This window comes from Scardinius erythrophthalmus, assembly GCF_964197995.2.
Source record: "Scardinius erythrophthalmus genome assembly, chromosome: 15".
Lineage (NCBI taxonomy): Eukaryota > Metazoa > Chordata > Actinopteri > Cypriniformes > Leuciscidae > Scardinius > Scardinius erythrophthalmus.
In genome coordinates, this window is record NC_138235.1 from 25,346,237 (window position 1) to 25,362,719 (window position 16,483).

The following is a 16,483-nucleotide window of genomic DNA, read 5'->3' on the forward strand; positions in this document are numbered from 1 at the left end:
ATTTTCTTCACTCCGCATAGGGGAGACTCATAAATGCCCTTATCTTTATAGTTCAGGTGCAGACTGATAGAGATATGACGGACATAGTTTATTATTCTGATTTTTTCCCCTCACATTTGAGTGGCGGCTGACCTTGTTGTGCATCCACAGGGAAGCGTGCCGTTGTAATGGAGTATTTGATATCTGCCCCTCCGAGAACCAATTCGTATATATTTATATGCAAGGAAATGAAAGAACAGCCAACGAGTCAGCAGCAAATAAGCACTTTTTACTGGTGATTGAAATGTTACTAGCCACAGTTGGGGAATATAGGTTACCTGCAAGACACTGAGCTGGAAGCGGAAGAGAAATCATCAGGCTGTGGAAGGAGTGAGAGGGCAGTAAATAAAAACTAGGAGGAGACGGAGCAGACTAATAGAGCGGGTGCCCTTGCCCAAGCACCAATCGCCTGGGAATTTTTACGGCCATTCGCAAAAAGTGCTGTTCTGTACCTGACATTAACAAGAGCAGTTACCACTCACCCTTTAGAGGAATAGTTTGCCCAAAAAAGTGACTTTTGTCATTATATACCAAACACAAAAGGTGATTTTTATATATATATATATATATTTTTTTTTTTTTTATCTCAGCTCAACAATGACTTAAATTTCAGTCTTTTTCCTGCACAAAGCGAAGACATATGTGACATAAAAGGTACAAACCTTTTTTATACCTTAATGGTACTTGTGTGGTGCTTTTGTGACCTTTTTGAAGCTTAAAATCTGCAGTCCCCATTCATTGTAATTGCATACAAAAGAGAGCAACATTATTCAACAGTTTCTTTGTGTTTCATAAGAAAGAAAGTCGTACAGGTTTGGAATGACGTGAGGGAGAGTTTTTGATTTCTGGGCTTGAATGGACAGATTCTCGTCTTGTTTCCCATAAGGCTAAGCTCTGCCCTTAAGGCCTCTGTCTGTACTCGTATCTCGGGTCCAGCACTGTATACTGGTTCGTTGTTTATATGTAACGGACTGCCATATCTATTGCGCTCCCCACTGCTGAGGCTGTGAAAGCATGGAAACATGTTGCAACTGATAAAGAAATGCCTTTATCACAGTTGCTGATAAAGGAGAATACCAGCAGCCACGAGAATGTGATTTATCGGCCTGCATTGGACTGTCACGACGAACCACTCTTGGGCAGCCACTAGGCAGCATGCCGCAGCTGCTTTTAATAAGTCGGCCGAGCGCGGTCCCTGAGGTGACTGAGCGCAGATTCTGAGCCGAGGTGAGGTCACTTTATTAATGTGCAATAAACAGGTTGGTAGTGAGAGAGATGAGAGATTTATGCATGAGGACCTCTCTCCATTAACACTAAATCAGGTGCTGTTATTACCCCAGCGCTAATTGAATATGATAGCAGTTGCTCTAATGCAATCCCCCAGGTGTAATTGTCATCGGCCGTGCGTCCTCCCTCCCAGTTGGAACCACATTTTGTTTTACTGATTAATCGAGCTCCTGGAAATCATAGCTCTATATTTAACTAGGGATGTCAACTTAACACATTAACTGTAATTACTTTAAAAAAAAAAAACTAAATAAACCTTAATCTTGCCCTCTGACTCGTATTTGAATTGTGTAATAAAAAAATATATATATTAAAAATAATGTTATCTTCGATTAATTATTGAATTACATATTGCAATTCATGCATAGCAGGATATATAATTAATAAATATAATTATACTTAAAATTTTTGTTATTATAAAATTGTTTATACATTTTGTATCAGAATTGTGTGTGTGTGTGTGTATATATATAATTAATATTAAAAATGTAATAGATTATAATATATAAAATAATTATAATATTTGATTGTTTTTTATTTATTAATAATTATTTTTAATGTAATCATTCTGTGTAATTAATATAATTAACAAGTATTTATAATAATGTGATATATATATATATATATATATAAAACATAATTTTGTAATTAATTATATTTTTATAATTATATGTATTAATAATAAATATTTTAGAAACTCAATCATATTTTAATAATTTATATTATTTATGTTATTTGCTTATAAGTCAACTATATAATATTTAATAAAATTAAATATTAATAATTATTAACAAGTAATTTAGAATAATATAATTTTGTGATTGTGTGTGTGTGTGTGTGTGTGTGTGTGTGTGTGTGTGTGTGTGTGTGTGTGTAATGGCTTCATTTTGGTGCTTTGCGTGGTAAATATTGATGTCTGCTCAATTAAATACAATGTCATGTGACATTTCAACGGGATTGTAACAGTGTCCGAATGCTCAACATCACTTGAAATTGATGGTGTTATAAGATGCTCTACTGTGACTGCATGTAAACAGAGCAGTGTTGCTCCCATCTGTAAGTTGGAAGGATGCTTCAGCCCAGACTTTGCAGAGAGATTTGAAAAAAGCAGACAGGCGGTCGGGCAGCTGAGGCTGATCCCAGTGAGCGATGGTGTGAATCTGTAGCCTGAACCTCTCCGTTGACGTCACACTTCCTATTCAGCAGATGAGTCCTGCACCAACTGCTCGTTTGGCGCAATCTGTGATGCTCAGACTGGCCGGTGCGTGTGCCCCAAAGGGTGTTTGGAAACACGGCAGCCTGTGTGCGGCAGCGACGGGGTGACATACGACAACGAGTGCAAGCTGAACGTGAAAGCCTGCACTAAGCAGCTGGATCTCAGAGTGGTGGCCCATGGAGAATGCAGTGAGTACATAAAAATGCCAATCAGTTCATCCATCACCTTCATACATGTTCACTCATCAGTCTGCGTTTGCTGCAAAAAAAATCATTTTCTCTAGTATTTTTGTTCCAGTTTATTCCAGTAAAAAACATCCTTAAAACAAGATAAATGTACTAAACTTGTGTTAGATTTCTGAGAATTGATATTGTTTGTTTATGCATAAAACCCCATTTTAGATTTATGCTTTAAGCAAGAAAAACGATTAGCTAATCTCGTAAGAAAAATAAAACTTAATTCAAAATATGTTCTCTGGAAAAAGTATTATCTTGTGAATTTTTTCCTTTCATGTAAATGATGTTGTTTTAAATGGTTTGATTATGTTTTACTGGAAAACAAGACAAAATACTGATTAAGAAAATGTTTTGCTGTGCAGTTTTCTTGTCAAAACACAAGAAACTGTTTTAGCACTCTTTCAAAATCATGTTATGCATGATACATGATTTTACATGGGTTTTACATAGCAGAATCCCATGTGAATGCATTTAGATTTTTCAAGAGGAGGTTTATTGCGGGTGTGAACACGTTTCTTGTGTCTCTTTGTGTCTCAACTATCCTGTCCTGTGATTTGTGTTTGTGTGTGTTTGTGTGTGTGTGTGTGTTCAGAAACTTGTGGCAGCACTGTTTGTAGCTGGGGAGCGCGGTGCGTGCAGAACAAATGTGAGTGTCAGCAATGCACGGGTCAGCCAGTAAAACCCGTTTGTGGCAGCGACGGCACCACCTACAACAGCGACTGTGAGCTGCGTCTGGCAGTCTGCAAGAAACAGAGGAAGATTGAGGTGGCCAAGCCTGGCGCCTGTGATGAAGGTGGGTTCATGTGTTCATGTCTGTGATAAGATAGCTGAACTCCGTTATTTGTTGATTTTCAGTGTTGTACTGAGGACAAGCCGGGTTAATGCGTTCACTCCAAACAGTTTATTGCGGCCAATTTAACCTCCTTGCATCAACTGCACTTAGTGACCCATCATATGTGAAGCATGAAATGCAGGCATCAGTATGCTCCTTGTGTTCTCTGTGTTTTCACTCCATGTCCCTTTTTCTTCTTACACTATCAGTGTTTGAGAAACTGCTTTGAAAGTATATTAATAACCTATGTTTTATATATATATTAAAGTAGAAAACCGTTATTTTAAAGGGATACTCCACTTTTTTTGGAAATAGGCTCATTTTACAACTCCCCCAGAGTTAAACAGTTGAGTTTTGCCGTTTTCGAATCCATTCTGCCGATCTCCGGGTCTGGCGGTACCACTTTTAGCATCGCTTAGCATAGATCATTGAATCGGACAAGACCATTTGCATCTCTCTCAAAAAAATGACCAAAGAGTTTCAATATTTTTCCTATTTAAAACTTGACTCTTCTGTAGTTACATCGTGTACTAAGACCGACGGAAAATGTAAAGTTGCGATTTTCTAGGCTGATATGGCTAGGAACTGTACTCCATGAGTCCAATGTACCATGAGTCCAGCAGGCGTAATGATATGACGCAGCGCCTGAAAATAGGTCTAATACTGTAGGTTAGACAAACTTAGTCCCGGTCACGTTGGAAGTTACTGAGCTGGGGACTATTTTCAGGCGCTGCGTCATATCATTACGCCTGCTGGACTCATTTTCTGCTTTATTGACTAAACTATTAATAATTACTAAAATATTATTTAGCATTATGCAAAAAAAAAAGCAAAAACAAAGGTTGTCACTTCTGTACCCCCTCACTTCTACGTTTAACATGTTACATGACTGTTCTTTGGAAAATTAGTTTTATACTGGAAAAGCTTCTTTGTTTGATCTACTGAAAATGTAGTCATGGTATAGTATGCGTCGCTACTTTTATTTAGTTTCTTCTATTTTAGTTTTATTTAGATACTATAATATACCCCAACACTTCTCTGTATAATCGTGATGTAATATCTCACTTATGTCACTCCCGGAAGGTTGTTCAGCAGTAAAAAACACATGTTGTTTTCCCCTCTAAGTCTCACTAGACCTTTCTTTCCAGCTCTGTAGGCTGTGGAGGAGTTGCTGTTAAAGGCTGCAGGGATCTGGGTCTGGTCAATAGATCCTAACCAGAAGCCAGTGACACCTGCTTTGTCAGTTTATTCTCTGCACTAGTGATGCGATACAGCAGCGCCTGGCAGGTCTTTGTACTGTATGTAGAAGATATTAGCTTGATGAAAACAGAGCTGTTTTGTCTATCTTACATTTAGCTTTCAAACACCTTGCTTTATTTGTGTGATGGTTGGTATGATTTTGCGGTTGTGGGCATAAAATATTGTGTCAACCGAAAACATTTTCTTAAAGGGGCCAAAGGGGCTGTTTATTTACACTGAGATGGTTCATTCATTTGTTTAGACCTGGCTTCAATACTCATGTTCATTAGTCATAAGAAAAAAAATAGCAGTGTTCTTTCACTCTTTTATTTGAGGTAATGAAAAATGACAGTGTTCCCTGCGTCTGGCCGTAGCAGTGAATTTATCACCTGTTTAATTTCACACTCTGCTAGTCTGAAGTCAGCCTCATTGTAGACACAGACAAAGCGATATGAGGGAGCCGAGCATCACCTTGGGGCCGCGGCCCGCTTTTAATTGAATATACGTTTACTAAATAGGATTATGCATTGGAAATAGCAACAAAATAGCGTATAAAGCATCGGTACAGTCTCTGGATCACCCACAGGAAGAGAGTTTGGGAGAGGGCAAACAGGGGAGAGTGTGCAGTCATCCGTTACACACAAGAATCTTCTCATAAAGAAACTTCTGCAGGCTGTCAGGATGAACTATTGCTCTTTATGTTGGCAGCATCACAGTTACTCTAAGTCTACTGTCCAGGTCTTTCAGTAATGCCCATCTACAGGGAGACAAATCACAAGTAAACAGAAAACAACCAACTAGGGCTGGGATTTATAGCTTAAAAAATGACTTTTTGTATTTTTATTTAATGTTTTGTATTATAGCCATTGTAGCCAACTGAATTCATTCTACAATACAATAAATATCTAGTAAATATATCTACATATGAATAAAATATTATAAATATCTGAATTCCAGGCACCTTTTTTCACACTATTTTGCACAAAATGAACACAAGAAAGATTGAATCTTTTTTCTTTATATTTTCCAAAATAAAAATAAATAGTGATAAACGGCAATATTTACCTACATATATACCTACATATATTGGAAAATAAAACATGAATATGCGAGAGATTTGCATGAACAATTAAATCGAATACTCATTGAAACAGTTTGAGCTCATTGACTTAAATTAATCAAAATGACCAGTTCTGCAGTATTGCCATTTTTAATACTGACGTTTAAATCTGAAGATATTCTGTCTTAAAGGCATAGTTTCCTCAAAAATGTAAATATTGTCACCGTATAATGAATATAATGAATGTCAGTGGGGTCCAAAATAACATTAGACACCATTGGCTTTCATATGGGTGGACAAAAGCATTTTCCAAAAAGAAAAGCCTGTTTAAAAATGGACACTTTTTTATGCATTTAATTTGTCACTAAAGTCATTGGGGATATATACAATACTGTGTAATATGAGTCATAATACTGTGTGTGTGTGTGTGTGTGTGTGTGTTCGTGTGTGTTACAAACCCATAGTTTGAGATACAGAGGTCAACAACATGTGATGAATGTGAATGTTGACTCGCGAGGGGAGAAATGAAAAAAAGAGACTGAGGAAGAGAGGTTGAGGAGGTGTGTGTTTGTGTTTGTGAGTGTGTGTGTGTGCGCCAAAGTGAAGTGTGACATTTAGAAGGTCTGTGTGTGTGTTTTCCATGGGAGTTATGCATTCACAGTAAGGCATCCCAGCCACCTGCAACAAACTAGCAGTTAAGTCTGAAGGTCACTGTCCTCGCCGCTCTCCTGCCTGACATTTTTTCTCCCCACTCTCCCGTATCTCTCTCTCCTTTCCCCATCATCCATCTCCTCATCGGCCAGAAAAACCTTTCACCTCTTGATGGTACCATCTGCTTTTTTTCTACTAGAGTTATTCTGTGTCTGTTTACCCACTTTGCTTTCACTCTAGCTCGCTCTTTATTCCTTCAGTTCTCCGTCTTAATGGAAAACGCATGGCTAAATGGACCCCATAAGTACATGATTGAGTTAAAGAGATGGGAAAGAGCTTTGAGGACAGTTGATGTGTACATCTTGTTGTTCGCTAATTGAAAGGTTTGCATGCGGCACGGGTGGCGGTGACATCAAAGGACCGAAACTAATTAGCACCTCCTCCCTCACTAACATCCAGTCACTCCACTAGGTTTATTTATTCACCTTTTTACGTTGCATTTTTTTCCCCTGCTACTAATGCACAACAGAACCGGGAATATAAATGCTTTCATATAATGCTTAGCTTGCACAATTGGGCTTAGGTGGCCCAGAGAGCCTCGTATATGGAAATGATTGCCACTGCTGCTCTGTGGTCAGGCTTATCAGAGTCAGAGTTTAGGAACCTTCATTAAAGCGTATTATTTACTGTATCGCTGATGAGGGGATGAGAGCGTGCGTCGAATCGGTAATGGGTCGTTGCAGTGCTAAACTGCTTTGTGCTACTGTAAACGACTGGAATCGCTCTTGGTATCAGGTCTGTTTCATACTGCACACGTAAGCAGCACATTTATTTACATGCTCAAATTACTGTTTATAGTATTCAGTATTCAGTGTGTAAGAAGCACAGTGCTGTGGATCAGAAATGCAGCTGTGAAGATTTTTTTTTTTAGCTCTGAGCTTTTTTTTTCTGTTCTTGACTTGAAAAACGCAAAATTTGCTTCAAACCTATTTATTTTATATATATATAAGTCTTTTATTACCAATAATGAAGCAACATAACAATGATGCAAACTACTGTTCTTTGATTTATTTTCTTAAAAAAAAAAAAAGAAATCAGCAAGGATGCATTAAATTGATTAAAAGTGACATTTTGGTTTTAAATAAATAGAGTTAGGGAGTGATTTTGATAGCCCTTCTAAATCTGATCCAGTAGTCTTTGACAAAAATGCGATTTTCTCAGCTTTATTGAGACTTATCCACATTCAGTAAAAAAAAAGAATGCATGGAGCTAGAATAAAACAGGGTTTTTAGTTTTAAAGCAGAGGGTCTGTTCTTTGTTTTGATATATTGCATGTTCAGATATTCATACAACCAAATATTCTGGGGGGCATGAAACTTTTGAGAAAATAATAAAAAATGCTGGCACTGGCTGGCAACTTCTTTCAAAAACACTGGCGTGGAACGAGTTGAGCACCAAATCAGCATATTAGAATGATTTCTGAAGGATCATGTGACACTGAAGACTGGAGTAATGATGCTGAAAATTCAGCTTTTTCATCACAGGGTTAAATTACATTTTAAAATATATTCAAATAGAATATATGGTAATAATATATTAATAATATTGTTATTATTAATAACATTATTACGTGTATTTGTTATAAGTATGTGTAATGTAAAACAGACCTTGTGCTTCCCCTCTGCTTCAGGCAACTTGTAACAGTTTGCACTGTTTGCTGTGCCATAGTAATAGGCAATTGGTGGCCAAAAAAAAAGAAGAGTTTTGTAATAATCATAGTCAAATGCTACATTGTTTCCCCTTGGAATCTCTTGGCTGATCTTAACAGGACATTTCCCTAAGGCGTAAATTCAGCTCAGCTCACATTAAGCAAAATACCGAATCTCTTCATCACAGTTTCAGATCGCTAATGCTCTGAAGCAGAAACCTGATGTCTACACAGTGAGTGCGTTTGCTCTCTGTTTCACTGTGGCCAGGGTTTCAGGCTTGAGTGCTTTCATTGTTACCAGGCTGAGGCTAATGAATTGAATGGCCTCCACGAGTATCGACCTTGCAAGGCTGTCAGTGTGGATTTTTGATAAGACGTATCAGTGCTGGCCAACCCCTAGCCTTTACTGTGACCAACTCCATAATCCGTTTAAGGAGATATTTTATGCTAAGTGGCATTTCCACCTATACACAATCGATTTTCCCATCAGGGCGCACGGGGTTGCCCCACCCAGCTTTGCATGTGAAGAAAAGATTATGTTTAACTTGCAGTGGAGACGTGTGAAAGAGCGTCCACAAGCATCTGCTTTTTCCTCATTAATCAAATCGATGTACATGCAGAATTTATGTGTGCCTTATGCAAATTATATGCCGACTCGCAAATAATTGTATATAAGAGTGTTTGCGGAGAAAAGCCTCCAAATGAAGCCAAACCAAAGACATCACATTATTGTACCAGACACTTGTTAAATACAAATATATATTATAGCCTATATCATAATATATTTTTATTAGAGGTGTAACGATTCGTTTTAACAATGATTCGATTCGTATCGCGATTCGTGGTTGTCGATACGATTCAAGGACGATATTGGTTCATTTAGAACGATACGATCTGAAACGATTCAGTGACTTGAAATCGATTCGGTGACTTTTTAGCCAAAAATTCTTGTAAGGGAATCAGGTATCAATTAATTATGGATATAAACAAACAAGTAAAAAACAATTAATGTCAAATGCATTCACATTTTATTTGAATGAAGCAGGACTGCACGATTATGACAAAAATCATAATTGTCGATTATTCCCTTGATATTGTAATTGTGATTATTAATTACGATTATCACAACATTGAATGATGTTTTGAATAGTTTGGCCATGGGACCCACATTTCCCCATGGTCATCAAGCCGTGACCCACCTTTTTAGGAATTATATAGGCCTATTATAATACATTTGTTTACACAAAAATTGTTGACACACAAGTTCTGTCCCCCTTTACTTAACATACAAAAAAGAAATTTGTAAGAATATGACAAATACTGATAAACAGTAGGCACTGCGAGGTTAAGCTATTAAATAGCAGTCCCAAACTAGTTTTTGTTAATACAGTCACCACAGTCATATAAAAATATACAAAATAACCACTAAGTGGAATTTTGTTATGGAAACAACAACAATTAGGCTACCATGGTCATACACAATACTTAGAAGAACTTAACTTAACTTACTAATTTACGACGTTGCATGCTCATATTTCTTTTGCGCTTTAGTGAAGTGATACAGCGCGCGCCGGCGCATTTGCATGTGCAATTGAAGAGTGCGCGCCACTGCAGTATAGCGGCTGAGAGGACAGGAAAGTCCGTTTTTCTGAGGTGAGAGACTTTGCGCTGCTGCTGGCGCGTCACGCATGGCGACGACGTCACAGATAGGCAGACTGAATCGAGTAACATTTAACGTCTTTATCATTAAAAGTGCTAAGAAAAAACATCCATATAAAGTCTGACGTGCTCAAATCCAATGCGTTATTTCCTAGTATCGATACAATTGATTCATTGCCTTTTAAAACGATATTAGATCGATATATGTCGTCCGGAAGGCCAACTTGCCGAGCACAGATCGATGTAGTTGGATCATAGGAATATAAATCGATACATCGATGTAGTTGATGAATCGTTACACCCCTAATTTTTATAAAATATTTTTTAGATTTTACTTGACAAATAAAACAAATAAAAAAAAATTGCCTCAAACACGCAGTCTTGAACTGAAGCTTTTATGAGCTGCTCTGCAAAAAAGAGAGGTGCTTTATATCGTCAGCTTTGTTGGCTAATGAACTTTAATTCTAATTAAATAAGCTAGATAAGAGTGTGTTTAATGAGGCGACTCATCTGAAGAAAAACCCTGACGATTTCCTCACAATAATCCCCAAAGTTTGGATCCTGGAGAGACTCGAGATTTATCCGTTGGGGTTTCATACAGAGAAACTAACCCTGAACTCGCACCGAGGCTAATTGCACCCAGTATAATGTAGTGTGATCACTGACACCACGCATGATGGCAGTGAAACACCCGTTCACATTGATTTCCTGTGCTAGATAACAGATTGTCAGTTATTTCACTTCTAATCGAAATGCGAGGGACACTTCGCTGGTGGCACACTGGTGTCTCATTTAATTTATTTCGTTAGTTGCTGGGTAATTCCATAGCTGGTCATTATCTTGTACTTCCAGCAGTGCCTTTGCTTCAATCTTCACTCCAACGTGAATAAAATCTCAATATTTGCTGCTCCATATGAGCTGAATGTCTAAATACTTTTCCATGCACTGTCCATTAATTCTTGGCAGCCAAAGTTAAAACAAGATGCTTGAGTACCTGGGAATATTTTTTATTTTATTAGAAGACAATGTGCGGCATACTGATATGCAAATATGCGTTTGCATGAGGTCCCCAGTGCTTGAGTGTCTTATTTGTCTTTGCTCTATGTGACTTTTAAAGTACTTACCCGCTATTATGCTCAGAACCCAGGGATCTTTTGAGATAGCTTGTTTATCTCTCTGAAATCAGTGTTAGTGATTTTATTAGTGTAAATTGAGGTTGTGTGTGCGTTGTTGCTCTTTGTGTGGACAAAGCTACATTTTGGGGAACTCCCTCGTGGTTCTTATGAGGAAAAGAGCTGTGTATGGAAGTTTGTAAGGAATCACAATGTATCGGTACCATATAATTTACTTTTAGATTACCTTTGCCATCATGTAACGTCAATAGTTCATTTTTAAAAAGAAAAAAATAACTACTTAAGTTCATTTTTAGAAGACTGATAATAAATTACACTGCAAAATGTAGTCATTAGCAGGTCTGATTAATAATTAATAAAGTTATTTATGGGAGTGACAAACAAATTTTATAACCAAACTCACACCAGTAATTTTTCTGGACTCACAACCGCATTCTTGGAAAACCCGCACTTTGTGAATTGAACCGGACTTGACAACTAGTTTTCTATCATGTCATACAGCGTGTCTACCTTGTGTTGCGGGATTTAATTTGTGGTTTCGGTAACTTACTTTGACAGAGAAATCAGAGCTGTGTGTCATCTGAAGGGTTTAGATCACATCACTGTTCTCCACTGGAGCTGTTCCGGTCAATTTTTGTGTTCTACGCACGACTCAAATGATCCGCTCTCCACCCAGGTATAAAAGCTGTTGTCGGTTAAAGGAGTAGTTCACTTTAAAATGAAAATTCTGTCATCATATACTCACTCTCATGTTGTTTCAAACCTGTATGAATTTCTATCTTCTGCTGAACAGAAAGGAAGATATTTAGAAGAATATCAGTAACCAGGCAGTTTCTGGGTCCCATTGACTTCCATAGTAGGAAAAAAATATACTATGGAAGTCAATGGGACCCAGAAACTGTCTGGTTACTGATATTCTTCTAAATATCTTCCTTTCTGTTCAGCAGAAGAAAGAAATTCATACAGGTTTGAAACAACATGAGGGTGAGTATATGATGACAGAATTTTAATTTTAAAGTGAACTATTCCTTTAATGGAGATTTGGACTCGTCATATCAAAAGTGATAAGACTTTTCAGTTTTACGTATGTCGCCACATTTGATATTACTTTGGTCCCTGTGGACATGGTTACTTGTAAGAGAATACGGGCTTGACACCCGTTGCATGCTCATACAGACAGTATTCTAGCAAGTTTCTGTTTGAACAGGACATTTCGAGACTCGCACATGTAAGTAAATGCAGTTGTCAATCACAAAAAACGATAGTGTGACTGTAGCCTATATGTGTGTGTTCCAACAGACTGCGGATCAGGAGGCTCAGGCTCAGGATCTGAAACCTGCGAGCAGGATCGTTGTAAACGATATGGTGGATTGTGGGATGAAGACACCGAAGACGAGCGCTGCATATGTGACTACACCTGTCAAAATGTGCCACGCATCTCGGTATGTCCATTCACAATTGACAAGCAATCGAAAAGAGTGCCACCCATACATTGCCCAAGCATTTGACTACTTAAAATGTGTGCTAAATCTTGTCGAATCCATTAATCGTGCCACGTTAACCTCTCCGTGAACATTTGCAGGTGTGTGGCTCAGATGGGAACACGTACACCAGTGACTGTGAGCTGAAGAAATCCAGGTGCGAGAAGCAAATGGACCTGCTGCTCCAGAGTCAAGGCCCCTGTCCAGGTGAGAGACCACTTTTCTTTTCCTCTAATATTTATGTTTTCATCCGGATCTGAAGAATAACACTCCAGGAACACTGACAGGATGGTTGTTATAGTCACTGTAGCAGAATGCAGCATCTCTTTAAACTTAGGGGGCTTGTGTAGTCCAGACCTGAGCATCTAGCACTGAGAGAGGAAGAGCGTGGCTCTGTGATCAGAGCGGTGTGAGATTCCCTCAGGTTTCAAGCAGAGCTTGACTCCACTTGCGCGCACACATGCACATGCTTTTCTCTCTGCGCTCTCTCTGACTCACTGCACCCTCATCCTTTATCTATGGTTTTCTCAAACTCAGGGTTTTCTGCTTCAGAGCCTCACAGGCCCTCTAGCCAGATCAGTCATGCTCCTTCAGTGGCCATGGAAAATAAATCCTTTTGGAGAACTTTCAACTGGTGTGAGGAGCTTTTGGCATCTGCTTCCCATTGGCTGAGCTCAGATCAATGGAAATCTCATCGGGCCTTGCATTTGATATGCACGCTGCAGTCTCTCCTCCCCCATTTTCTGACCCGTGCCTTTGAGAGCTGAAGGGTCTCCAGAGCACCTTGCTGCTTTTTGCTAATTGGAAATTAGGTTTCGGTGACCTCTAGACAACCTTGCTCTGAGTCTCCTTGCAGTGAAGATCAGAGGATGCTTGGCCAATAGTGACGCTCAGAGGAAATAAAAGACTGAGTTGAGCTGGGCAATAAAGCTACAAAAATGTAAATGTAAAATATTTATACTTTTTGCTTTGTTCGAAATATATTTCAATATTAATGTGCTTTATTTTTTTTTTCTTCTGAAGAACCACCATATATACAAACACAAACTGTTGAGTTATTTAGGTCATTTAAGATTCACAGAAATGAATCATCTGTTTTAACTCTAGTTTTAAGTTTCGAGACCATGATTTACAGTGCTATGCATAAGTTTAGACACCCATGCTAAAGTTGACTAAAAAGAGGAATAAAAAATCATCTTTTGGAAATTGAACTTAATGCCTTAATTTAAAAAAATTAGTCTGGACACCCCTATGTTAAATTCCCATAGAGGCAGGCAGATTTTTATTTTTAAAGGCCAGTTACTTCATGGATCCAGGATACTATGCATCCTGATAAAGTTCCCTTGGCCTTTGGAATTAAAATAGCCCTACATCATCACATAGCCTTCACCATACCTAGAGATTGGCATGGAGTACTTTCTATAAGATCATCTCTCAATGCAGATCAAACCAGCTATTAGGCTAACTGAAATAAAACCATGCCAGTATCTAGGTATGGTGAAGGCTATGTGATGATGTGGGGCTATTTTAATTCCAAAGGCCAAGGGAACTTTATCAGGATGCATAGTATCCTGGATCCATGAAGTAACTGGCCTTTAAAAATAAAAATCTGCCTGCCTCTATGGGAATTTAACTTAGGGGTGTCCAAACTTATGCACCCTGTATTTTAAGGAAGAACATTTATTTATTTACGACACATTATTCATTCACAAAGAAAATTGGTGTCCTTAAAAGTTGGATTTTTCCTAATTTTTTTAATTAAGGCATTAAGTTCAATTTCCAAAAGATTATTTTTTATTCCTCTTTTTAGTCAACTTTAGCATGGGTGTCTAAAATTATGCATAGCACTGTATCTAATCTAAACTAATTAAATGGTTTAAATCACCATCAAAAGCATGCAATGATAAATATTTTCCATTTCAAAATAATGTAGCGTGGTGATTTCAGTTTAGTGTGGAGAAACAAACATTGAATTTTTTTGTAAAATATTGGTTCTCACAGTTTGTTGATTTTAATTTAATAAATACGCTTAGTGGATCTGTCTTTTTTAGAAGCACCTTGTTGTTTCAGGAAGGATTGGGTTGTAGAACAAACCAGTGTAGAGGAAGGATGGTGAAGAATCGCAGTGAGACGAGAAGAAAGGATCAAATTAAAAGCACCTTTGTCATTATGGACTCAGTGTGGAGAGGAGAAGTTTAATGAGGTGTGGACAAAACCCATCTCTGAAGCCACAAAATGCTATGAGCGGCACAGTGACACATCACTATTATACCCCTGGACACGTATGCTCATGCCGGCAGCTTCCTGATTTACGACAGCCCAGTTCTGTACTTGAAACCACAAACCTGCCACCTCATAGCCATTCAGCTCAATGGCCTAGAGAAGAAGCGCTTGAAAAGAACAAGTGTGGAGAGACTGAAAGAAAAAATGACAACACAGATAAGACAAATAGGCACCTGCCATCTGCCTCCGGCACAGCGTTACAGTTAAACACCGCAACAAACTTCCCCGTATGTGAGCAGTGAACACTGGGATAGTGTAATTAGGTTAAAGCGAGAGTGGATTGACATCAGCGTTTCCTGATTTGCACTCCTGTGCATTTGCGTCCATAAATGCGGAGTCCATAAATCTTTGTTTGACACAGTACGGCGTAGGTGTAAACGGCACTATATGAGACGAGAACAAATGGAGACAACAGGCCCCTGAGAATGTGTCAAATGTCACCCACCAGACATTCGACGAGAGGTCTATTGTTTGTTTTCATGGCTGATAATAGCATAATTTTTTCCTGATTTTGAATTGGTGTCAGGAATTGTAAATAGAATTGTTATCTGGCAGCCAGTTGCAGGCTCTTCCACCCCTGCTCCTTAAGCGATTCTTATTGTGTTGTACTAAATTGCATTTCAGCTTGGATTGTTTAGTTTAATTTGTCTTAAGAACGCTGTGGATCTCAATATGTCTCTCTCTCTCCCCCACCCACCCCTGTTTGCACTGTATCTTCTCTCTAGATATCATATCGGCTCCTCCAGAGCTCGTTTCCTCCCAGCACTGTAGCGAAACTGTTTACGGATGTTGTCAAGACAACAAGACCGCTGCCCTGGGTGTTGGACTGGCTGGGTGTCCTAGTATGTATAACTGTAATGAACCATTAACTAAATAACTTGGTCAGTGGCATGCAGCTGAGTTTGATTTAGTCATAATAGGAAACAATTTGGGTTGTTGTTGTTTTTTGGAAAGAAATTAATATGTTTATTCAGTTTGGATACATTAAATTGGTCAAAAATTAGAGTAAAGACATTGTTTAATATTTCAAATAAATGTTTTTTTTTTCTATTCATCAAAAATCCTGAAAAAAAATACAATGCATCCCAGTTTCCACAAAAATATGAAGCAACACAACAGTTTTCAATATTAGTAATAATAAGAAATGTTTCTTTAGAAGCAAATCAGCATATTAACATAATTTCTGAAGGATCATGTGACTCTGAAGACTGGAAAATTGCTCCTGAAAATTCAGCTTTGCCATCACAGAAGTAAAAATAACTTTTAAAATATATTACAATATAAAAACAATATAATTTAAATGACTGTTTTTTATTAAATCAATAAAGCCTTGATGAGCATAATATACTTTCAAAAGCATTAAACAGTTGTACTGATCACAAGCTTTTGAACAGTAGTGTTTGTGGATGCACATCAATGTTATTTTTAATATTAACATAAATATATTCATACTCATATTCCTGTTCACGTATTCACATTAATAGTGCCATTGAAAGTATGTCCTACATGCCAGGAGAACATCGTATCCTGACAAGATGCAATATGAAAAACCAGCAAGCGATGCAGCGTAGGAGTGATATAAAGTTGGGAAAGGGCATGTTATAGGCTCATGAATATTAATTATATGATGTAACATTTGTTCAACAGTTGCTGCAGCAA

General features: G+C 38.0%; 1 protein-coding gene across 7 annotated transcripts in view; it reads left to right on the forward strand.

Annotated features, from left to right (window-relative positions):
- agrn (agrin) overlaps window positions 1–16,483 on the forward strand; it is a 242,049-nt gene that overhangs the window by 169,428 nt on the left and 56,138 nt on the right. For 4 of the 7 annotated variants that reach the window (XM_081386438.1, XM_081386436.1, XM_081386439.1 and 1 more), the window contains 5 exons: window positions 2,530–2,730; window positions 3,371–3,571; window positions 12,360–12,502; window positions 12,643–12,748; window positions 15,550–15,666. In XM_081386438.1, the coding sequence (XP_081242564.1) occupies window positions 2,530–2,730; window positions 3,371–3,571; window positions 12,360–12,502; window positions 12,643–12,748; window positions 15,550–15,666 (768 nt within the window). The remainder of the gene's footprint in view (window positions 1–2,529; window positions 2,731–3,370; window positions 3,572–12,359; window positions 12,503–12,642; window positions 12,749–15,549; window positions 15,667–16,483) is intronic. The other 3 variants (XM_081386442.1, XM_081386437.1, XM_081386441.1) reach the window with 1 other exon arrangement.